Genomic DNA, 25225 nt, shown 5'->3' on the forward strand with positions numbered 1-25225 from the left:
CTTCAGTGTTGGGGCGCAATGTGTGTGCTGGAACCCCTAAAAAAAATTTGCATTCCTTAAAGCTCCTGTGTAGCTCTGGTATTTGCTTTATACCGTATATTTTTCTGGTACAGGAATTCACTACTTAGTTGTGTTAGAGTCTTCAATAGGTCTCACAATGTTTAAAGGATGACTACGGTCAAACTGTGTTTTCTTTTTTGGATAAAGAATGGGATTGAGTAAAAAAAAAAAAGAAAAAAATAGTGTGGGCTTTTTAGTACGCTTTAGGCTATATGTGTAGTAATCTGTCAACTCCATCCATCTAATTTTTTTTCATTTTGGATGGAGTGGGGAACAGTTTAGAAATCACGCAAACACAGAAAACTCTGTACTCCTGCGCTGGGGATGGACTCAACAAAGGCTATGGTAACAATTAAAATTTCCTGGAATGTGCACTCCTTGCTGCCCTCAATGGATCTGGGTAGTCCAAAGTCATTAGATACAAAGAAAACAAACAGACGGCGCACCGGTCTAGTGCACTATCATAAAAAATATTTATTAAAAGGATAAAAAGTAAGTATTGTACTCACAATTGACATACAGGACAAAGGCACATCACATTAAACAGCGGTGTCCAATCCACACTGCATATAAGTCCAAAAATGGAACCCTGGACTTCCAACTGGCTAACGCAAGGTGTTGAGGAAGAGGCTGAGTCCTCGAAACGCGTTAGCCAGTTGGAAGTCCAGGGTTCCATTTTTGGACTTATATGCAGTATAGATTGGACACCACTGTTTAGTGTGATGTGCCTTTGTCCTGTATGTCAATTGTGAGTACGATACTTATTTTTTATCCTTTTAATAAATATTTTTTTACGATAATGCACTAGGCCGGTGAGCCCTCTGTTTGTTTTCTTTGTATCTAGTTTAGAAATCACGTTGGGATTTTATGGTTGGCAGCATCCCTGTTGGGGTAATTTCCCCTCACTTCCCATCCCACTATTATTAGAAATGAGGAATCTCTGAAAATGGTAATAAATACTTCTTCTGTTAATAGAGTGAGCAACGGTGAGAATTTCTGTTATGTTTTATTGTTGTGTCCCCAGTAGAAGGATTTCTCATCACTTCTTCCCAAGGTGAAACCCATTTGTCAGCATGTCACCGGAGCAAGAAACAAAGGGAAACTCCCGGTCTAAGACAGCTATAAAAACTTGATAGCGGTTTCAACTCTTCCCTAATCTATCAGAATAAAATTGGCTATATTTGAATTTTAATGAAGAACTATAGGCAAAACGTTTTTTCATTTTGGATAGAGTAAGGGATGATTATGACCCCTGTCAGTTTATTTTTGCCATCTGTGCCCTTTGGGGAGATTTACCTTCACTTCCTGTCTCATAGCCAAATAGGAAGTGAGTGGCAATCTCTGCAGATCGGGGGAATTCCTTGGGGAAACCCAAGTCTCCAGAATCAGTGTCCCCATTGGAAAATTTCTCCTCTATTACTTTTCTAGGGACAACCCAAAATTAGGATTCTTTTACTTTCACTTTTGATGATAATGGTAAACATGATAAATGGAGAGGGTGAATCTCCCTAACGGGGGCACAGCAGGGGCGGACTGACCATTTGGAAACTCGGCGCTGCCCGAGGTCAGTAGGGGGCCCCATGAGATGCCCCTGGTACCTTTTTCATTGGCTTTTTTGAGTTTGGGCAAGGACACAGGGGCCCCATGATCCCCTATTGCCCGGGGGCCCCATGAGTTGTCAGTCCGCCCGCCCCTGGGGCACAGACAGCGATACAAACTGACAGGGGTTCTAAGTCAACTCCATTCAATCCAAAACTAAAGAAAAAAAGTTTTGTCTTTGGTTAAACTTTAAGGTTTTCATACCCTTTGATATTGCATTATATAGGTGATTTCATACTAAGGTACTTTCTATTTTTATGCTGAGCATTTTATTTCTTTTATATTTCAGGCTATTGCTCCTCTTTTGGAAAACAACCACCCCCCTCCTGATCTCTGTGAATTCTTCTGCAAGGTATGGATGATCTTTTATTTATATTTAGAGCCAACCGACACAACATACTGGAAATTGTAAAAGAGAGCAACTGCATTTAACTACACTCTGTGGACAGAGCTGGATTGTTCAAGTAAAATTCCAGTATTTGCTTTTGTTCTGCAGATAATTAGCACTTGCTCAAGTGGCAGGTTCTACATTTACTGTTGTCACCTAATCAGTCTTAAGCCTAGTACACACAATCAGAAACTTGTTTGAAAAATACCGCTTCGAAGTGATCATACGATAATCTGATCATTAGTACACAGTTTTCATCCAAAATTATTTAAAGGGACAAGCATGGAAATGTTTACTTGTATGGAACCAGATTGTACAATTTTTTTTAAATCAGTTTTCATCTGAAACTACAATACATTACATCACTTCCAAATTTTTGTTCTGAATTTACGTAACTTTAGTATTCTTCCACTTTTGATATGAGACTAGCATGCAAAAAAAAAGAACGATCATTCTTCCGATATTCTCATCGTGTGTATAGGATTTTAGAGTCTAAAGCTCAATGGATCGAAATTTGGCCAATTCAGCGGGGTCTGGCTGAATTTTGATCCATCTTTGGCTGTTTCTGCTTTACAGAAGTCATTCTAATGACCGACTTCTGTCCAACAATGTTGGAACATTTTATTCGAACAGCGTCTGCAGCAGTGATCAGCGAAGGAGTCCCCCCTGTCAGGATATGTGGCTATTCCTCAATCCCCCTCGCTACTGTGGAGGGGGGACACCGTATGGCACGCTTAACATGTGATATCACTGTTCTGAGAACAAGCCCATGTATAAGAAATGTAATTTTCCTTCCATGCAAGGAATGTATGTTTTACAACAGCTGGAAGGTCAGTCATTGTCTCCTGAAGAAACAGTCTCCCGCTGGGTGATGGGAAAAAAAAGACCCAGCTATGAACAGTCTTGCTAAGAAAACATTGGGAGGAATTCATAAAGGCTGTACACAAGGGTGTATAGATCACAGGTTCAAGAATCTGTCGGTGCCCTGTACTGGGGTCCGAGTCTCCATACTTAGACACTCCTATCTCATTGTGCTTCGTTCCCAGCCACTGCACCCATCACACTGACAGACTCATGGCGGAGAATTTTTTAGTGCGTTGGGCAGAGCCTGATGGGGAAATGAGACTAGTGTACACATCACAGGTTCAAGAATCTGTTGGTGCCCTTTACTGGGATCAGAGTCTCCATACTTGGACACTACGTTCTCATTGTGCTTCGTGCCCAGCCACTGCACCCGTCACACTGACAGACTCCTGGCGGAGAATTTTTTAGTGCGTTGGGCAGAGCCTGATGGGGAAATGAGACATGTGTACACATCACAGGTTCAAGAATCTGTCGGTGCCCTGTACTGGGGTCAGAGTCTCCATACTTGGACACTACGTTCTCATTGTGCTTCGTGCACAGCCACTGCACCCGACACACTGACAGACCCATGGTGGATAATTTTTTAGTGCAATGGGCAGAGCCTGATGGGGATATGAGGCTAGTTACTTCTCAGGTGCACCTTGCTGTTAATGGACAGCGTATGGAAGTGGGCAGATTCATAGCCACTGTTCAGTCCAATAACGGCTTTCAAATCTGCACACTACCATCCACTGTCAATCAGAAGTATGGCAGACTTAAAGGAGAACTAGTCTTTCAATTTCCCATCAGGCATTGCAATATTTGGATAATGACACCACTATTCCCAGCCAATTTGGTACATCTAGCTTTGTGGTAGGTAATCTCCTGACTGACAGCTGAATCAGGTTGTGAATAGAGCCCTGTATGGGAAGCAATCACTTTCTTGACCATTTCCCAGAAAAGACATGCCCCCACTCTGAGCACTGAAGTACCTCCATATGTCAGCTCAGAGTTGGTCTTAATTACTGTTCCCTAATCTGCGAAATGGCAATAATTCTTTAAAGCCCTACCACAGGCAATAACATTTTTTTTTACATGCAGTGGAGCTGTGCCCGCACTGCACAGGTTAAAGCGGAGTTCCACTGTAGCTGCTGACTTTTGAAAAACAGCCGCTTACCTGTCCCTCAGTCCTGTGGTGTGTCCCCCACAGCCCGTTTCACCGGCCGTCCTGTATTCCAGGAGGTCGGCATCTTCAGTGTGGGCACCCGACTGTGATAGCTTGCTGCTTCAGCATGCACGAGTAGCGCTGCGCTTTATGAATGATCCTGTAGTCTTCTGGGACCTGTCACGTGTCCCAAAAGACTACAGGGAGGGAGGACATCTTCCTTTTCTAATCGCCTAGGCAATCGGACCGGAAATGAGAGCGGGTACCTGTCAAATTCGGGTACCCGATTCCCCCCGCCCCCCAAAGGTGCCAATCCTTAATGGGGAGCGGGGGGAGCAGTCCTTAAAGCGGAACTTCCTCTTTTGAGTGGAGCTTTGCTTTAACTGCTTGTTTGTTTCTAGTGGAGAGGAGAATGGAGATATAGTTATCTATTTCTTTGATTCTCCCAGCACAAGATCGGTCTGGCACCCCTGTGCTCCAGCAATCTTGAACTGTGGACTGTTCTAGATGTCATCAAGCCAAATAAGGCTCTATAAACTACGAACAGTCCACCACTGGACAGTGGAGGAGCGCTGTTTTCCAGGGAATCAAAGGATCGGGTGAATATCATCTTTCTCCTCACTCCTAGATAAAATGAGCAGCCAACTGCATGGGAAAACTTTTTTTTTTTACATGGAGTTTGGCTTAAAAAAATCTATTATTGCCTTAGCAATTGGTTCCTAAAGTGGCAGTAGTTAAAGCTACCTGAATTTGGCACACGTGGGTAATGTTACTGACACTGGAGAAAATGCTTGCCTGAATTGGGCACAGGTAGCCCTAAAGGGAAGTACTGCCAGAAAAGTGTCCTTAGAGATTTATGAAATTCCCCTGATTGTATCTCCAGCATCTCTATAAGCATGCAGCTTTCTTACAAAACATTAAATTTTTTGTGCAGCCACCATATTCCATGTAGATGTTGGACTGTTGTTGAATTTTAAAGTGTTCTAAAGGCTTTTTTTTTTTTTTTTTAAGAAAAAATAATAAACATGTCTATACTTACCTGCTCTGTGCAGTGGTTTTGCACAGAGCGTTCCAGATCCTCCTCTAATCGAGTCCCCTTCGGCGTTCCTTGCCCTTGCCTCCTGTCGGGTCCCCCACAGGAAGCACCTTGCTATGGGGTCACCTGCTACTCCTTGTGTCCATTCACACATGGAGCTGCAGCTCGGCCCCGCCCCCTCTCTCTTCTCATTGGCTCACTGGCTGTGATTGACAGCAGTGGGAGCCAATGACTCCCACTTCTGTCTCAGCCAATGAGAAGAGGGATTCCCGGGATAGCCGAGTCTCCAGTGCACATCGCTGGATCAAGAGGGAGCTTAGGTGAGTATTAGGAGGGGTTGGGGGTGATGCTGCACACAGAAGGTTTTTTACCTTCATGCGTAGAATGCATGAAGGTAAAAAACCTTCAGTCTTTACAACCACTTTAAGTTCCCCATCTTCTGGAAACATTATTTAACCAGTCTCAGGAGCAATAAGAAGAAGATTCTGAGTATTTTTCTATAATATATACAAATGCTATATCAATTTTTAACAGACCTCAAATTTTTCTTCAGTTCTATTAGCTTTGTGTGTAGTATCAGCATACAATGTATATCTGCACAGTATTGATTTTGTTATCATTTTTTTATCAGCAGTTACAGGTAATCTGTAATAATTATTTAGATATTAATGTTATCAGTTTACTGTAAATAATCCTATCCATGTTTCTTTTTTCGAAAATTTAACCACATTTTACATTATTTTACTTTTTTTTTTACATTTTTATTTTATACCATGTTTATTCAAAACTGTTAAATGTATTTTTAATTGCTGGTAGCATATTACCTGATAGCTGATTTTATATTGCATTTTTGGTTAGAGTAGGGAAGGTTAAGAGCTTCTGCCAGCTTTTCCTTGCGATTTGTATCCCTGCTGAGGAGGTATCTCTGTTTGTCCTGGAGACCGTTGTCATCAAGACAGAAAGTGATGAGAAATCCAAAATTTATAGCTGTCAACAGAATGAGAAGTGATGGTACATCTAATGGGGACACCTGCTCCAGTGATCACTATTAGGGAAATTTTCTTTCGCTTTCTGTTGTGTCCTCACACAGGAAGCAAAGGGAAATCTCTACAATGAGACGCAGACAGCCAAATATTACTCCATAGTGGTTTTTTAACACTTGGCATTCCTATCAAAAGGTTATACAGTACATAATCTTTAAAACTTTATACAATATCCTTGTGCTTCCATCACTTTTCTTAACATTCTCCAAATGTTTCTGTTACTATAGCACTGTAGAGAGCGTCCTCGTTCCATGGTGGTCATTGAGGTCTTTACTCCAGTCGTACAGAGAATCCTCAAGCACAACATGGTCAGTATTGATCTCCTTTATTGGCTCCATATTAATACTGAGTTGTCGATCTGTTTTCCTATTGTGCAATAAAGCTTTACTTTCCCTTTATACTAACAAAAAAAGAATAAAAGAGGGCGCACTCTTCTCGTGCATCACCGTGGTAAAAATGAATTTAATATAAACAACAAATGCATACTCACAAACCAACAGGTCATAAAAACAGAGACAAAGGACCAAAGATGTTGGTCCCAGGCAGCAGGGATCCTTGGGAAAAACAATGCGTAGAACTCCCTTCCTCAGATGGACCATCACATGTCTAGGATTTTCAGCTCTGAGGAAAGGAATTCTACTCCCGAAACGCGTTGTTTTCCCAAGGACCCCCACTGCCTGGGACCGACATCTTGGGTCCTTTGTCTCTGTTTTTATGATCTGTTGGTATGCATTTGTTTTATATTAAATTAATTTTTACCATAGTAATGCACGAGGAGAGTGCACCCTGTTTTATTCTTTTTTTGCTAGTATCAAGATTCCCCGATCTTTAGAGGGCCGCACCTCAGCGATTGACAGTTTCCACGTTCCTGTTTTACTTGAAGATTTGAGCGTTGGTTTTGGCATTATGTTGGAGTTGTTCACTTTCCCTTTGGTTTAGTTCTTGTTTCTAGGAAATTATAGCACCCCCACCCCTCCCCTCTTCCAAAAAGTTAATTTATTAACTGTGTTGCTTTCTTATAAAGAGAGAATCATTTGTTAGAAGCTCAGCAATAATTATGAAAGTTGGGATCCCCTGATCTAATTTTTATTTTAGTTCCTTCAGACATACTCTGCTATCCATAAGAAAACTATACAAACTACACACAAACTACACACAAACTACACACAAACTACACACAAACTACACACAAACTACACACACACACACACACACACACACACACACACACACACACACACCCTAAATAGTATACAGTATGTAGGGATTTTGGTTGATATGTCATATTAACATTTATAGCACATTAAAATGAAAGCAATAAAATAGAGGTGCATCAAAAGAGTTTTAGGTATCGTATTTATTTATTTTTGCTTTTTTTTTTTAAATTTGTAAATTCATTCACCCATGTGCATGAGGCCTAAAGACAATGGTATTTACTACTGGAATCTACTGGAGGTACATAAAGCTGTTGGTATATAACCAAAGCTGAAATAACTATTTCAGTAGGCTTCCATAATATTGGCCCATGAGTTCCAGTGGGTGTGTTGTTACCGGATATTCATTCATCCATCCATGTGTACTTAACTGAAGGGAATCTTATGCATTCCTTTTTGTAAGAAGCACTTCATTAGGAATTCCACATCATGCATAGTTGCTCAGCATAGCAGGAAAGAGCAGACAAGGGGTACCATATATCAAACTATTGACATAATTAATTGTACTGTGTAGGTTATGCACAACATGGTCATTGTATTGATAAATATAATGCATCTGCAACATAAGATTGTTGTTATGCCATATTTGCTCATCAGAAGTCTCCTAAAATTAACATTTTTGCCAGCAGTCTCGCTTCACCAAATGTCTCATACAACATAAAGAACAAAGCCACTACACCTAATTTCTATACCAGGAGTAGTCAACCTCTGTACTCCAGTTGTAGTGAAACCACAAATCCCATCACTCTACATCGTTCCACAACAGCTGGAGTACTGAGGTTGCTTACCACATACATACTGTATCAGTGGACCTCTTGTAGTCAATAGATAGGGAGAATTAACACTTTACATACTATGGCCAACTAGATGAAAATGTTTTCTTTTGAAATGTATTCTTATCTCTATAGATAACATAGAAATTAGATTCAATTGAGTAGCTGTTATAATTTATGTTTTTGGAGTGTTTTGGATGTATAGTAGACTCCCTTTAAAGATGGCACACTCAACATTCCTTTATTTGTATTTATACATCTATACTAATCCTTTACTGTAATAACAATCTCCAGTATACTTATAAATGGCATTTAGAACAGTTAAAAACCTCTGCTGATGAAACAAATTTTTTTATACCCTCTTTCACTAGCAATGACATGACTTGATGCCGACACATTGGTCATATATGCTACGCTAAGGGAGTAGGATGATGAGCACGGGACAAATGTTATTACATTATAGGTCCACCTAAAACACTTGCAAAATAATTCCCCCCTTACTGGACACCCTAGGACCATTTTAGGGCTTCTCTCCCATCTCTCTGACCACAATGCAACCCTTGAGTCTAGGTCTACTTTAACATTGCATCCTATGTTAAAGTAGACCTAGACTCAATCACTAAAATCTCATATAAGCTAGGTTGTTTTCACCACCACTGAAGTATCTATAAGGGAGGGTTCAAAGCAAGGGTGAAACTAGGAGACATTTGTCACCTGATAATAGGAAGTTCCTGCACAAGGACCTTCATAGCATAATGGCCAGGTATTGCTTGAATGAAAGCTAAATATTTTAAGAATATTTAAAACAACCTAGCTTATATGAGATTTTAGCGATTGAGTCTAGGTCTACTTTAACATAGGATGCAATGTTAAAGTAGACCTAGACTCAAGGGTTGTATTGTGGTCAGAGAGATGGGAGAGAAGCCCTAAAATGGTCCTAGGGTGTCCAGTAAGGGGGGAATTATTTTGCAAGTGTTTTAGGTCCATTCACCATGAGACAGGTCTTGGGGCTGGCAAATGGCTGGTGAGTCACCAAGTGCTTAGTTGTAGGAAGACCAAAGGGAATTTAAATGCTTCACCCGTAGCAGGGTTTTTCATTGGGCCACAAGCAATCATGGTGGTGGACAGACGAGTACCTGCTGGAAGGGATTATTTTTTATATGATTTCTAGATGACAAATCAAATCCAGAAAGCTACACTTACACTCCAAAATCAGTTGTGAGTTTGCAAAAGAATTATGAAAGGTGTAGGGTTAATATGACCCATGTTGTGTAAGTTTGGATAAGGGGATTTCCAACGGAGTATAAACTACAGTTGCCATATTCTAGAAAGTATTGATTAGGTGTAGTGTTCCCTATTGCTGAGCGTAAGTGAAATGTGTAATGATGCCTAGCATCAATACAAAAATATATTGGCCTCATGCCCGAAAGTCTCTGAAAATTGGCTTAAAGGAAAAAGATTTTTTTGCCCATGGCCATCTTTCTTCCTCTGCTGTGCAAGTTAGAGATTAGAAGAGTTTGGTTCCATTGGGTGATAGAGACCCTGATTTATTTATGAGGTCCATTTTGCCTGCAGCTGCTTTTACCGACTTTATTTTGTGGAGCTGATTTATTAAGACTTCAGGGAAAGTGTGTTACCCATGGCAATTAGGCCTTTGGTTACATATTTCTATTGGATAAGTAGAATTTATAACTAAACTTTCAACTGCTAAAACTGAATTCCAGGTATTGCAATTTTTACATAGTTGCATTGGTTCAGCTTGGACCAATGTAAATATGTTTGTGCAATATCTGAAATTCATCTTTAAATCTCTATTCCATACATTTTGTCAGTTTTAGAAAAAGGTTAGAATCCTTTTATTGCTATCTCTGGCCCTGGTTTGAAGATTTTTGTCACTTCCTGTCTATTTGATGGGGTCAGACAAATCAGGAAGTGAGGAGAAAATTCTACAAAGGAAACACAGACAGCATTTAAAACCATGAGAATACCGAAAGGAGAGCCAGACCAGAAAACATCAGAGGTAAAAGTCACAGAAAAACAACGCGTTTCAGAGACAACAATACTCTCCCTTCATCAGGAGGCAACCTAGGATAACTTTTGGATGTATTCAGAAACTTTATTCAAATCTATGTTGAAATGCATTTTAAATGCTCCTCATCGAGTATCAATGTGATAGTTGCTGGACAGCAACACATTGCTTCTTTTGTCACTGTTTCACTGAGTCCATCCAAGTTTTATTCTGTATTGAACCCTGGTGAAGGGGAAGTGGTGTTGCTCCAAAACGTGTTGAATATTTTTATGTGACTTTTTTTTCTTGGCCAACAATTAAAATAATCTTTGGCTCTTTTATCCATTTTTGGTTTGGCGCTCCTTTCTCTATTTCTATGGTTTTAGCTACCATCAAGTACCCATTGACAGAAGCCTTGCCAGAACTATTGTTCTGTATTTAAAATCTGATACTAGTTCTGTTTTCCTCTCTCCACATTTTCTGTTTTGGCTGAAGATGGGCGTATAAGTAAAACTCTTTTTAGTTTTGCATTGAGCGGAGGAAATGAGGAACATCTGCCAAGTTTTTATTGTGTCCCTGTTGGGGAGATTTACTCACTTCCTGTCCAAGAAACCAGGAAGTGAGGTGAAATCTCCCCAGTATGTTCAAAAACAACAACAAGCTTTATTATAGAGTTTTGGACAAGGCAAATCGGATTTTAGTTTAGTCCCACTTTAAATACCTTCTGCACAGCACCTAATATAATCCTGTACTGGCCCTGACACAAAGGAGGTTATGTACTAAAACTGCATGATACAAAGTGTGGTGGATCTCTGCACAAAAACCAATCCGCTTCCAGGTTTTATTGCCAAAACGTAATTGAACAAGTAGAATTTAGAAACTGTTTGGCTACCATGCACAGCTTCACCAGATTTTGAGTGCACCAGTTTTAGTAAATCCCCCCAGTGTATACATCCCGCAACTTTCCATACAATCTGTGTGAACAGGCACCTGCTTCAAAGCAGTAGATAGGGGAGTAGCAGGCTAGCTCATAGGGAAAAAATACTGTGCAACCCCAAATTAAATCTATTGCTCTGTAGTATAAATTTTGACTATTTAAGACCACAGTTTTAGTGAAAAGCAGATTTATCCTTTTAGCTACAGATAACGGCTCCACTTTAACCTCAAAGTTTATAGAAAGCAGCCGTGATGACTCTCTGACAGCAATACAGCTATGAATTAACTTGTATGCAAAGAACAGCAGTTTCATCCAGTTAGCTAAAAGGAGAGTCATTCTCCACCTGGTATGAACTGCTGTTGTAAATGAATATATATTTCCCCAATTCCAATAATTCAAGGGTATCAAATGAATTGCAGATGTACTGGATCTCTTTTACCGGCTTGGATACCTCTCTCTATCTGCTGGTGGAGGTTGGAAAACACCTGCATTTGCAGGTAATATTGTGTGTCGACTATCTGTTATGTCACATGTAATAGAGAAATAGTTATGTGTCAGGTGGATATTTCATATATGTGCACTGTGAAAAAATACTATTCTTGTCAAATGAATGTTTCATATTTTTTGCAATTGCTCACTTGTTCATTGGGTGCGTATTTGCTTCGAAAACACCTCTCACATTCAAAGAGAGCAGAATTAAAGTTAATGTCCAGGCAAAATATTTTTTTTTTTGCAGTTTTGGATAGAGTGGGGAAGACTTAGAACCCCATGTTGGGTGTTTACTGCTTCTTGGGGTCGGTTAGGGAGATTTACCCTTCAGTTCCTGTCCTGCTGACAACATTTAACTAGACAGGAAGTCAGGGGAACTCTCCAATATCAACACAGGTAAAATTGCTTTTCTTTAGTAAGGTAGGAAAGGCTAGGACCTCCTGCCAAATTGTTATTTCTGTCTGTGTTCCTATTGCACATTGTCTCTGTCTGGTGAATCTCTTGCTGGCAGGACAAAAAAGTGAAGGGAAATAGTTATAATCAGGCTTGACATACAGTTTAAAGTGGAACTTCAACCCCAATTTTCAGAACCAATCAGATTCCCCCTTTTAAAGTTTTAGCTTTAGATATACTTTATATGGGAATTGTTGCCTTGTAGGAATGTTCCTGTTTTGGCATTACAGGACAAATAGGGAGACATGGCTTCACTTCTTTTCAGTTTTTCTACAGTTGGCATATGTTGAGGGGAATAGTAACTGGACAAGGTTTTCCAAGCTGATTCCTTTGGCCCTTGAAGATTGGACCTTCAGTACCATCCATAGTTGTACTAAGGACATTAGCTTGCCACCTACTTTGGTTGAAAGGGGATAAAACCGTAGACCAACCTTTCTACCCCAGAGGAACCCTTGAAATATATTTCAGGTGCCCAAGAACCCCTGCTACAATTAATTAATCGGGATCAGTGGGAACAATTACCTCTACATTGTTGGCCAGTGGGAAAAATTTCCACCTTTACACTAGGGCTCAGACAGCTAAAAAAGATCTTTGGTGTTTATGAAACCGTCTCTGCCAAGTGGCATTGGACCCATTATTATGCAGGGTTTATCAAATGATAGGTCAATTAGCCACAGCTCAAAGAAGCCCTAGCAACTTATGGAGGAAACCTGGTTGAGAGTGACAGCAGTAGACTGTCATCTAATGTCTATGGGAAACACTAGAGAAGGTACATACGGTTACTGAATGCAAAAAATCATCTGTTGCCTGTGCGAATGTCAATGGTGGTTTCTTGCTTTTTAACAAGAGAAGCAGTCTGTTTCTGGTGGCTAGTGTGGACCTACCACTGCATGCAACATTCATATATCCACAGCACAAAGCCCCACTGACTGATAAGTTCAGTACAAACTTGCCACGTGCTATATTTCAAAGCCCATATGTGTGATCCTGTAATCTAAGGTTTCTCAACTAGGGTTCCTCCACAGGTTCCTTCAACAGTGAACAATTCCTGCCTCTCAGATAGGTTCCTGCTGAGATCAGTGATCTTTTTAATTATCTGTAAGGTGGTAATTCTTCCCAATGACCACAAGCATAAGGAGCATTCTTCTCACTGACCATCACACAAAGCAGTCTCCAAAATGCGGCCTGAGAGCCAGATGTGGTTCTTTGCTAGCTTTTATCTGGCCCTTGAGGCACTTTTCCTCCCATGATATGAGGCACTATTCCTCCCACTGACAACAATGCAGCATAATTCCTGCCGCTGACACTAATGATGGGACACTGTTCCTCCAACAACACCAACAATGGCACACTATTACTTCCACTAATACCAGTGATGGGGCACTACTCTTCCCCCTACTGACCGCCAACCCTGAGGCCACGTTTATTCTCACTGATGCTGGGCCCGGGACATTTTCTACCCCTCTGGCCACAATCCGGCCCCCCTAAAGTCTGAATGACAGTAAATGACAGTAAATCGGCCCTTTGTTTGAAAAGTTTGGGTACCCCATATCTTAAGTTGTAGATATACTCATTTTTAGCAGGGGGTCCCTGAGATAAACACAAAGTTATTTCAAGGGCTCCTCTGTGTTGAAGCGGTTGAGAAAAGCTGTCATAGTTTGTGCCAAGCGATGCTTCTAAGAAACCCCACAGGACACTTGTACCTAACTGGATGTGTTTATCAAAGTTTTGTATCAGCCAGTGAGGTTGGAACCTTTTCTGAAAACTAGAAGTGGTAAAATACTGCTCCAGGTCATTCTACGTTTGCCCACACTGTCATCAGGGGCATATCCAGTTAGTTGCTGATACCAGAGGATGACCACGCACTAGTAAAAGTAAACTCCATTGACATTTTAAGTCCATAAAACAAATACAGCAGGAAAGAAAAGACCTCTCTGGTGCCTTTCACACTAAAGATCGCCTGACTGTAGAGTGAATCACTATATCTGGTTTCCCACAGTACACACCACATGGAAGTGCAATTATTGTAGTACATATATAAACTGCTAAGTACCTTTTCTCATCAACAGTGTATAGCAGTCTTATGACTTCTATCAGTGTCCTGATGTGTACTCGTTAAAGCTTGTAGGAGGAGTTTTCATTCTGCTCTGACTGTCATGTGAGGCTTCATAACACCTGACCACGTGCCTGGACAGTGCTGGTTGGCCCTGTGCTGATCACACTAAACTAGCAATACACACTAAACTGAGCATGTGCAGAGCGACTCCTAGACCTCTGTACTATCAGCAGATGGATTTGGGGACAGTAGAAGGGGAAGATCAGAGAAGACAGGATCAAACCGCATTTTTACACAATGCAGAGGTTTAACCCCTTAGGTTCCACAGTGAGGGTAATTAGCATGCTTTACTGCATATACAGACTGATTTTACTGTTGTGGGTTTTGTAACACCTTAAAGTGACAATAAACTCTGGTTTAAAAAAAGATTATATAAGTATGTATTCTTAACTCAAAAGGGTTGCTTTCGGGCTCCATATCTCCATTTATTTTTTATGCTGCTGTTAGAGGGTGGCCACGTTAGTTCTCTGGGGTCCCACTGTATGTAGAAACATGTCCTTCCTCTCTTGCTTGCTCTTGAGGTGGACTATGGGATTTGTAGTGTGCTTAGAGCAGTGTACATGACCACAGCTAATATGCACTCAGGAAATTACTGAGAAGGGTACAAAGGAGGAATGAAAAGTAGTTTACAGGACCATTAAATATTGGGTGGTTATAGAATATGTTTGGAGAATGAAGATTTCATTTAGTGTCATTTTAGGAGCTCTTTAGCATGAAATGAATCAGAGAATTATTTTTCTTCCTGTTGTCCCTATGTCATGGACTTACATTAATAACAGTTTAATTTTGGTTAAAACTATTTAGCAAATGAAAGGAAGAATCTGATTATCTGCTGTACAGATGTTCTTGTTTCACTTTGATTAACCATATAGTGTTTTGTTGGGTTTTTTTTTATAAATGAAATTGAATTAGCTGTAGACATGCCCTGAAGGGAAATACTTGCAATACCTTTAAAATAATGTACTGTATTTTATAATTGTGTTTAATTTAAGAACATGTTCCAGATTATTTCTGTTGTTTATTACAGTTTTTTTTTCATTATAACATGAGTTCTCCGAGTATAATTTTTCTGTTGTAATGTAATTAATATTTAAAATGTCTTTCATTCAAATTGATATGACCATAATTGAACAAATGCCTTTACACAACTGAAACAGTCATTTCATGAGTTGACCAAGTCAACGTGTGAATTCTCCGCCTTCTTGTTTCAGCACACAAATGGCTGTTCTTGCCTGCTAAATTCCATACTTTTATTGTAAACATAAATTGTGATTGCATGTTATAGATTCATATGTGTATTCATTTGATTCATATTTTTTAGCCGGGTTGACTTGTATCACAGAAAGTGATTGTTTATTGACCAATCTAACTATTGGCTAACTCTTAACTATTCCTAAATAATGTTCCCTCCCACTCCTCCTACCTGTTATCTTGCAAGAGCACCCTAAATGCTCTGCGAATTTGCCACGATTGTCGCGTGCCAAGATTGCACGCCAATCATGGTAAACCACAACTTTTAAAATCAAGTGAAGCTGGAGCTTCCTTTTGGAAGCTTAATTTCAGTTATCTGCTCAAAGTGATCCTGATCCTCTCCCTCCTCCTACCTATCCTGCCTACCCTATATATTAAAAAAAAAAAAAAAATCTGTGAACTTACATATTTTTAATCTGGACCAGTCGCATGATCCAGCTGCTCCAGCTCTCCTGTGTCAGTGAGCAGCTGCTGCAGTGGAGAGGGGGAAGAGATGACTATGGAGAGGCCATGAGAGCCTATGGGTTTCATCACTGCTCCAGGAATTCACAGTCATTGTCGAGCACTCCTTTAGGTCCCATTCAGATCTCACGATTTGGGATTGTGGGCAGAATCACTGCAATTTCACCCGCGATTCCAAATTGTCTGGCAATCACAACACAATGCGCTGTGCACGTTTGGGTGCCATTGTCTTGCAATAGCACCCTAAATGTTCTGTGAATCTGCCACGATTATCGCGTGTCAAGATTGCATGCCACTCATGTCAAACCACAACTTTTAAAATTGAGTGAAGCTGGAGCTTCCTTTCGGAAGCTTAACTTCAGTTATCTGCTCAAAGTGATCCTGTCATTAAAATATAAATAAATACCTTGGGAGGGTGGTTTTGGAGCCCGACATCCCTCTTGCTTTTCCCAAAGCCTAACGGGCAATGGCTGATGGAACCCCCACACCTTGACAGGGAGGAGAAAGCCAGCCCAAAACCTCAGCCTTGGGGGCGAGCAGCCACCTGGGTCTTCCCCTCCTGCCCATCCGGGTATGCTACCCTATGGCCCTCCCAAGTGGCAGATCCCCATTTTGGGCAGGGAAGGGCCCCTGGCCCTGCTCCACATCAGGCAGTGAGTCTGCCAGGAAAAAATAAATACTCAACGGGTCTATTTGCACAAAAAAGAAAGTGACCACTTCCCTTTCTCATTGTCTGCACCACTAGAATGCTACTCTGTTGAAGAAAATTCCCATGTTTAAATTCATTGGCGCTTCCAGATGCATCAATCCCATTGGTCCCGCTCTGAACACGGTGGTTTCTTCTGCTGATTTGCACATTACTAGAGGTCAGCAGGAGGAACCATTGGGCACTGTGGGGGGCACAAGAGGTCGTCACACTTGGAAGTGTTGGTTTCCCAGTTGCCTTTAGTGGAAGAATATTATTGAAAGGAGAATCCCACATGATATCCAGGTATCCAAAAACGTAAAGCTGAACTCCAGGCATAAAAATGTCTATTAAATATAGTCCTCAATAGCCACAATCCACATTGCATTCACCAAAATCCTTTACAAAAACAGATATTACCTTGTAAAAGTAGCAGTGACATCATCACTATGCTTTACATAGCCTGAGCAGAGTTGTGGGAGAAACTCAGTAGGCTCCACCCACTACAGGCTTCCTGCTGAAAACTGCAGAAAGGGGTGGAGAAAAGACCAGCCACCCTGCACAAGGAGAGAGAGAGCAGCAGTGACTGGTCTTTATTACAGGGAGCTCCTGCACAGAAGTAAAGTTTCACACTGGATTACTGCACAAATCTGGAAGAAATACAAAAAGCACACCAATATTCAGAAAGAATATACACGACTCTTGTATTTAGACAATATTGGTTTATCTCAGAGTTCAGCTTTAAGAAAGTAGTCAGCAGTGTCATTTCTATCATGACATGTCCTCTGTAAGAAAGTTGACCTATACATGTGGAAGAAAGGTGCCCGAAGTTCTTGAACATATAAACCAATCAAATTCCAGCTTTGTAGCTCAAGCTAGCATCTGATTGGATGATGCCTCTGCTTTCCCATCTCTCTAGGATTAGCAGTTCTACATTAGATGTTAAAGGAGACAAGGAATGGTTTCCCCCCAGCGGGCTTAACACAGGAAAAAATGTATATGTGCTAAAGGTAGCGAGGAATGAATCTCTTCTTGTGGGCGTCCTGTGCCGGCAGTCTTTCAAACCAGTCTTTTCCTTCTTCTGTTTGTCCAGGATTTTGGGAAGTGTCCTCGATTAAGGCTGTTTACTCAGGAGTACATACTGGCTTTGAATGAATTAAACGCAGGAATGGAAGTGGTGAAGAAATTCATACACAGGTCAGTGGCTGGTCATGAGTCTTGAATCGCTCTACTGTGCGTGTTTTCTCAAAACTGGAAAATATGTTTGGGTTAAAGATCCAGTGCTTCAACATGTTTGCAAGTCCTGCTTTTTAATTATTAATGTAGTACAACAAAGTAAATGCATAACAACCAATAATTTTGATAAAATCTAGATTTCCCTTTTCATAAGTTAAGTGTAGGTAGTTAGAGTTAAAACTGAAGTATAATCTGCTTCTATTTTGCCTTCTCTAGTTCCTCCCTCCTACCTTCATCAACATGCTAATTACATTTTCAGATAAAATCTTTACATTTTTATTACATACCTTATTTTAGAGATGTTATCACAGGGTCTTTGTGCTTCTCTATGCAATGCAGGCAGATCATGCGTCTCAAGAGCCCTTAGGCCTAATGCAATCTGTGGGCTGTCTCTTAGGAGGTATTATTCAAATATCAACATGCCATAAGTAGTTGTAAACCTCTGAAATAAAAAATAAAAAAAGCATACCCTTCTACAATATGTACTTGCCTCAAACCAAAGCACTTAGATTAGTAATTTTTTCCCCTTAGTTCCCTATCTACTCAAAGTGGATAGGGGAATCCTCCCTGCTCTGGTATTGTATTCTAGCATCAATGAGACTTCCCCACCGTCAGAATACACTGATCAGCACTGCCGCCTATAGCCTGCGGTGCTGGTCAAGTAGGCAAAATTCAACAGGCTGGTTGTACAGAAGCCAATCGGTAGATCGGCATCTGTGCAACCACCCTGGGGGACACAGTGTTTGGGGCAAGGCAGTTCACAGCCTAGCTATACAAATCCTTTATTCTGCTGTGATTCCTGTAGCAGTCAATTAGTGTCCCTTATATATTATTATCAAATTATAGGCCCTGCTGGAAAAAAATAAAAAAAATGAGGATAAAGAAACCCAAATGAGACTCCACAGATGGTTTGTTTTGCAGATTTCTCTAATGCAGACACTGTAAGGCCTCAGTTCTTATATTTCCCATTGAACGGCCTAGTGGCTTAGTGGTTAGCCCTCCTGCCTTGCAGCACTGGGGTTCCTAGATCATATCCCATTCAGGATATCATCTACATGAAGTTTGCATGTTCTTCTTGTGTCTGTGTTGGTCTCCTCTGCAAATTCCAATTTCCTTCCACCTTCCAAAGACATGTTGGTTGGTCAGTTGGCCTTAATGTGTGTGTGCGTCTATGTATACATGCGAGATAGGTACCTTAGATTGTACGCTCCTTAAGGGCCTGGACTGATTGAAAAATACAGTATGTAAATCGCTGCATAAATTGGCAAAGCTAAATAAATACCCGTAATAAATAAACCCTTTCTATTGCATTATTATAATAGTGACTGAAGTTCAGAAAAAAATCTGGTCTTGCTGGCCCTCTGTGGCCATTTGGGCAGTACAGTGGCTAAATGGTTAGCACTTCCGCCTGCAAAATACTGTAAAATGTTCAATTCTGGTCTATAGTGAGCAATAATGTGGTGTTGAATAATTAATTTCTGAATGATCAAAGAAATGCCCCATTAGAACAGTGGCTAAATGGTTAGCACTTCCAACCTTGCAGTACTAGGGTCGTCGGTTCAAATCCCAACCATGGCAACACCTGCCTGGAGTTTGCATGTTCTCCCTGTGTCTGCGTGGGTATCCTCCGGGTACTCCGGTTTCCTCGCACACTCCAAAGACATGCTGGTAGGTTAATTGGATCCTGTCTAAATTGGCCCTAATATGTGTATGTATGAATGTAGATTAGGGACCTTAGATTGTACACCCTTTGATGGTTAGGGACTGATGTGAATGTAAAATATATGTGTAAAGCGCTGCGTAAATTGATGGAGCTATATAAGTACCTGAAATACATACATTTGCATGGTCTTTCTGGAGGAGTCAGTGTTGCAGTGATCATGTGACTAATGTCTCAGCTTAGTCATGTGACCGGTTGCCAGCACCCTTTTCTGCAGGGACAGAAAGTACAACTTTATTATGTACAGTATGCGAGGGCTACAGTTATAATTCTATCCCTTTTGTTGATTTGTAGTTACTGAATCATTATCAAACAAAACATCCCTTATGCAAATATTTTATCTTCCTCAGCTTCTTCTGTGTTCTATTAAATGTTAACCTGGCCAAGGTAGACTAATCAATATCCTTGTCATACAATTGCTTCCTCTGATCCTTACACAATGGCCTTGGGAAATATTCTGCATCCAAACTAAAGATAAACTCTTGCCAGTACAGAAGAGCCCAAAGGTTAAACAGCAACATTTTTTTTATTGTAGCAGATTTTTTAATGGGACCCAGTGCCAGCTGATAAAAGGTGGACAGACAGCGGACAGCAATCAAGCATCCATGCCTAATCTGACTGGTTAACAGATTGGTATAGAAGTGTGCACACTTGTGAAATACATTAAGGCAGGTCATGCGTTGTGAAATTTTCTTTCCTTCAACCATGGGTTGATGGAAAGAAAATAGCTTGATTCCCCCATCAACACAGTCGGGGCCATTGGGGGAATCCCTTCCACAGCACTTTTGTGTTTTGCCGGCAGGGAGCCTTCCTCACTGGCAGAATACATTCAGTGGGCGAAAAAATACCCGACAGACCGGTTGTACTGAAGTCAGTCGATGCATTGACTTCAGTACAAACAGCCTGCCCATAGATGGATCCAAATTTGACCACTTTCTGCTGAACCAGCCACATTTTGATCTGTCTATGGCTGGCTTAAGGCTACATGCATGCTGGCCATTTGGTCCCTGTGCGCCAAATCTCTGCAGTTGCAGAAAGGCACCTGAAAAAAAGAAAGAAAGGAAAATTGAATATAAAGGAGAGACAGCATGCAATACTAAACTGTGGTTTAAAAAAAAAAAAAAAAAAAAGTTTGCTCCTGTGATCTCACTTTCGGTTACCTTCGTTATCGTGGCCCCACTGTATGTAGGAACATAACCACTTTCTCTAGCTTGCTTTCCTGAGATGGACTAGAGTCTATGGACTATGGGATTTGTAATGTACAGAAAGTGCACATGACTGCAACTAACTGCTTTGCTCGTTTCAAACAAATGAAAGTGAGGGGGACAAAAAGTTTAGGAGCTCACAGAAGACATTACAAGGAGGCAGAAAAACATAGTAAGATAAAATTTTATGACACATAGTCTACAGGGCCATTAAGCAGGGAATGTAATTATTTTTGAAGAATGAGGATATTGTTTAGTGTCACTTGAAATGTAATAATAAAAAAAAATAAGGCTTAATATTACTTTAAGCGAGTCTTTTTATTTTGCCCTGCCTTAGCAAAGCACATGGTAGTTTTAAGGACACTTGAGGGATCGATTCTTAAATGACTTCTAATGCAATACGATTACTCAGTAACACCTGGTAGTCAGACATCACTATTTCTCCTTTATACCTCTGTCTGTCTATCTATATCAGTCTCTCTTTGTACAGTGTACATAACTTAGATTGCCTATTATTAGGTTTGGTATGTTTTATGTTTGAGACATCTTTGATTTGTATACTGTCTAAATTTGGATTGTAAAACAGTTTGTAAACTGTATTTTATTAAAGTATTACTAAACCCTGGACCCTGCATTCACTATATCTGGTCTCCCCGCATCCTGCATTCACTATATCTGGTCTCCCCGCATCCTGCATTCACTATATCTGGTCTCCCCAGACCCTGCATTCACTATATCTGGTCTCCCAGGACCCTGCATTCACTATATCTGGTCTCCCGGACCCTGCATTCACTATATCTGGTCTCCCCAGACCCTGCATTCACTATATCTGGTCTCCCAGGACCCTGCATTCACTATATCTGGTCTCCCCGGACCCTGCATTCACTATATCTGGTCTCCCCAGACCCTGCATTCACTATATCTGGTCTCCCAGGACCCTGCATTCACTATATCTGGTCTCCCCGGACCCTGCATTCTCTATATCTGGTCTCCCCGGACCCTGCATTCTCTATATCTGGTCTCCCCGGACCCTGCATTCTCTATATCTGGTCTCCCCGGACCCTGCATTCTCTATATCTGGTCTCCCCACATCCTGCATTCTCTATATCTGGTCTCCCCGGACCCTGCATTCTCTATATCTGGTCTCCCCGGACCCTGCATTCTCTATATCCGGTCTCCCCACATCCTGCATTCTCTATATCTGGTCTCTCCAGACCCTGCATTCACTATATCTGGTCTCCCCGGACCCTGCATTCACTATATCTGGTCTCCTTGGACCCTGCATTCACTATATCTGGTCTCCCCGGACCCTGCATTCTCTATATCTGGTCTCCCCACATCCTGCATTCACTATATCTGGTCTCCCTGGACCCTGCATTCACTATAGCTGGTCTCCCACAGTACACAGAACATGAAAGTGCAATTATTTTAGTAAATATAAACTGCTAAATACCTTTTCTCATCAGCAGTTAGAGCAGTCTTGTGACTTCTATCAGTGTTTAACAGAGCACTGGATAAAGCTTGAAAGCTTGGAGGAGTTTTTTCTCTGCTCTTGGAGGATGCAGAACACCTGCCTTGACAGTGCTGATTGGCTGTGTGCTGATCACATACACTCTTCTAAAAAAAAAAAAACTTCTCTAGCAATACACACTAAACTAAGCATGTGCAGAATGGCTACGGTTCAGTCTGTCTTATCAGGAGATAAGATGTGGACATTTGAACAAGAGGAGTAGCAGAGAAGTCAGGATCAAGCAGCCTTTTTACACAATGCAGAAGATTAACCCCTTAGGTTCCACCAGGGGTGGACTGACAACTCATGGGGCCCCTGGGCAATAGGGGATCATAGGGCCCCTGTCTTCTCGCCCACACCCAAAAAAGCCTATGAAAAAGCCAATGAAAGGTACCAAGGGCATCTCATGGGGCCCCGTACTGACCCACGGGCCCTCGGGCAGTGCCCTAGTGCTTGAATGGTCAGTCCGCCCCTGGGTTCCACAGTGAGTATAACAAGCATGCTTTACTGCATATATAGACTGATTTTACTGTTGTGGGTTTAGTAACACTTTAACTGAAAAAAGAGCTGAGCACCTATAGGGCTCAGAGCACAGTGCTCAACTCTCAAAAAAACTTTCATTGAAAGAAAACTATGTAACCAATGTAACAAAAAAGATAACTAAACTGCCCCACAGTAACAAGTAAAAAAAAAAAGAAACAAACTAAATATAAATAAACAAGACCAATGAAAAACATCAGAGCGGGTAGCCGGAAGCTGAGCACAAGTCACTTAGGTTCCATTCACACTTGAACAACTCCAAAGTCATAAGACTTTGGAGCAGGGGCGGACTGACCATTTGGGAACTCGGGCACTGCCCGAGGGCCCAGGGTCAGTATGGGGCCCTATGAGATGCCATTGATATCTTTCATAGGCTTTTTTGGGTGTGGTTTAAGTGTGGACGAGGACACAGGGGCCCCATGATCCCCTATTGCCCGAGGGCCCCATGAGTTGTCAGTCCGCCCCTGCTTTGGAGTACAACTTTGCAGCAACTTTGGATGGGTGCAACTTGGATACGACTTTGTCTTTCATTAATGATAATGGACAATTGTTGCATGTACAACATTCAGGTGCAACTTTCATAGGAGTTTTGAGAGTTTACATAACAGTGTATGGCACTCAAGTTGTATGAATGTTGTAGTGCATGAACTACTTCAAAGTCGCTGCAACTTTACGTCATACATATTTGAATGGTTGTCATTGGAAAAACATGGGTTATGACTTGTCATGCAACTTTAGTGTCCAAAAGTCGTATGACAAGTTGCACAAATGTGGATGGAGCCTAAGTCCTCATGCACACTTGACATTTTTACAGCTGCTTTTTTTGCCTCTTAACGTTTTTTTCTACAGCCAGTAAACCCCCCCCCCCCCCCCCCCCAGAATGTGTTCATGTACACATAGGCTGTAATCAACGTTTTTTGGCTGGAAAAAAAAACCAGGACTAGTGGGTTTCTAGAGGAGTTTTTTAGCTTTAAAAGTACGCTAACACTAAAAATGTGGTAAGACGCTGTAAACCGGCGTTTTTGGACTTTTTTTTGACCAAAAAATAGTTTAAAAAAAAAAAACTAAACGCAAACGTGGGAAAATGCTGCTAAACGCGAATACAAAAACACAAAAAAACTCCAAATTTTAACATGACTTTACACAGCTAACGTTACCAGCGTTATCAAAACGCCCCGTATGCATGGAGCCATTGAAGTGTGCTGCTGCTAATAAAGGAGGGGGGGTATCCACCTGTGAAAATACAAAGAAAGGAAGGGGGAAACACTCTGGTGTAGTAAATCGGTGAAAAGCATTTATTATAATAAATTGATCGTACTCACAAAAGTGTAAAACATCCAGGCAATGTAACATGCAGCAGAGCAGGCTGGTTTGGCAGTTCGCTTTCAGAGTTTGTGTCTGGAGAGCTGTCAAAATCTCAGCGTCCAGATAGCTGGATGTATCATAAACTGTATTTTCCTCCCTTTTTTTTTATTTTTTTTATTTATTCATTTTTTTTTTTAAATTAAATTTTATTGTTATTTTTTTTTTTACTTGTAGGGTTATATGTGCACTTTGTGAATTCCAATTTCTGCTTTTTTCTAGCATGCATGGGCCCACTGCAAACTGTCCTCACCCCAGGGTCTTACCAAACCTTGTGGCCGTCTGTCTAGCTGCCATTTATTCCTGCTATGAAGAATTCATCAACAGGTAATTGTGATGCTGACCATGGTGTGTCATCTTTAGCGCTCATGTATCATTGCACCTAGCTTTACACAGATAATAAACAGGTACAACTAGTTGGCTGTAGACTCTGATTTCCAGTTGAAATGAGTTATATAAAGTCAGAGGTCCTTATTGGCAAGTCTGTTCCAGGTCAGTGACTGAAGCAAGAGAATCAGAGTCAGCAGCAGCAGCCTCCATGCTTATCTTACAACAAGTTTACATTAACCTTTGTACTGCCACTGCCCTAAGTATTTACGTCATCTTAGGCAGCCTATACATTCATCATTTTTTTCATTCAATCAGTGGGTTGAATGAAAAAAAAAAATCCCTTATCCTTTTCCTCCAGCCACATATTCGATGATGGGGGAATCCTACCTTATTATTATTATAGAGGATTTATATAGCGCCAACGGTTTGCTCAGCGCTTTACACTTTAGTGGGAGACAATACAGCAACAATACAGTTCAATACAAGAGGGATTTGAGGGCCCTGCTCCTTGGAGCTTACAATCTAGGAGGGAGGGGTGAGTGGTACAGTAGGTAGTCACTGTGGGGGATGGAGTTGTTGGAAGATTAGAGGATTCCGGAATTAGCAGAGGGCGGGATAGGCTTCCCTGAAGAGAAAGGTTTTCAGTGATCGCCGAAAGGCAAGTAGAGTAGGTGATAGTCTGATAGGTTAAGGTAGGGAGTTCCAGAGGATGGGTGCTGCCCTGGAGAAGTCTTGGAGACGAGCATGGGAGGAGGTGATGAGAGGTAGAGAGTAGGAGGTCTTGTGAGGAGCGTAGAGTA

General features: G+C 41.2%; 1 protein-coding gene across 4 annotated transcripts in view; it reads left to right on the forward strand.

The window, feature by feature from the left end:
• CMIP (c-Maf inducing protein) overlaps positions 1-25225 on the forward strand; it is a 275138-nt gene that overhangs the window by 167603 nt on the left and 82310 nt on the right. For 2 of the 4 annotated variants that reach the window (XM_089689802.1, XM_089689803.1), the window contains exons 6-10: positions 1949-2011; positions 6362-6442; positions 11486-11563; positions 17616-17719; positions 24318-24422. In XM_089689802.1, coding sequence (XP_089545928.1) covers positions 1949-2011; positions 6362-6442; positions 11486-11563; positions 17616-17719; positions 24318-24422 — 431 coding nt within the window. The remainder of the gene's footprint in view (positions 1-1948; positions 2012-6361; positions 6443-11485; positions 11564-17615; positions 17720-24317; positions 24423-25225) is intronic. The other 2 variants (XM_089689804.1, XM_089689805.1) reach the window with 1 other exon arrangement.

This window comes from Staurois parvus, unplaced genomic scaffold (assembly GCF_062004578.1).
Source record: "Staurois parvus isolate SC_StPar_1 unplaced genomic scaffold, SC_StPar_1.0 ptg000498l, whole genome shotgun sequence".
NCBI lineage: Eukaryota > Metazoa > Chordata > Amphibia > Anura > Ranidae > Staurois > Staurois parvus.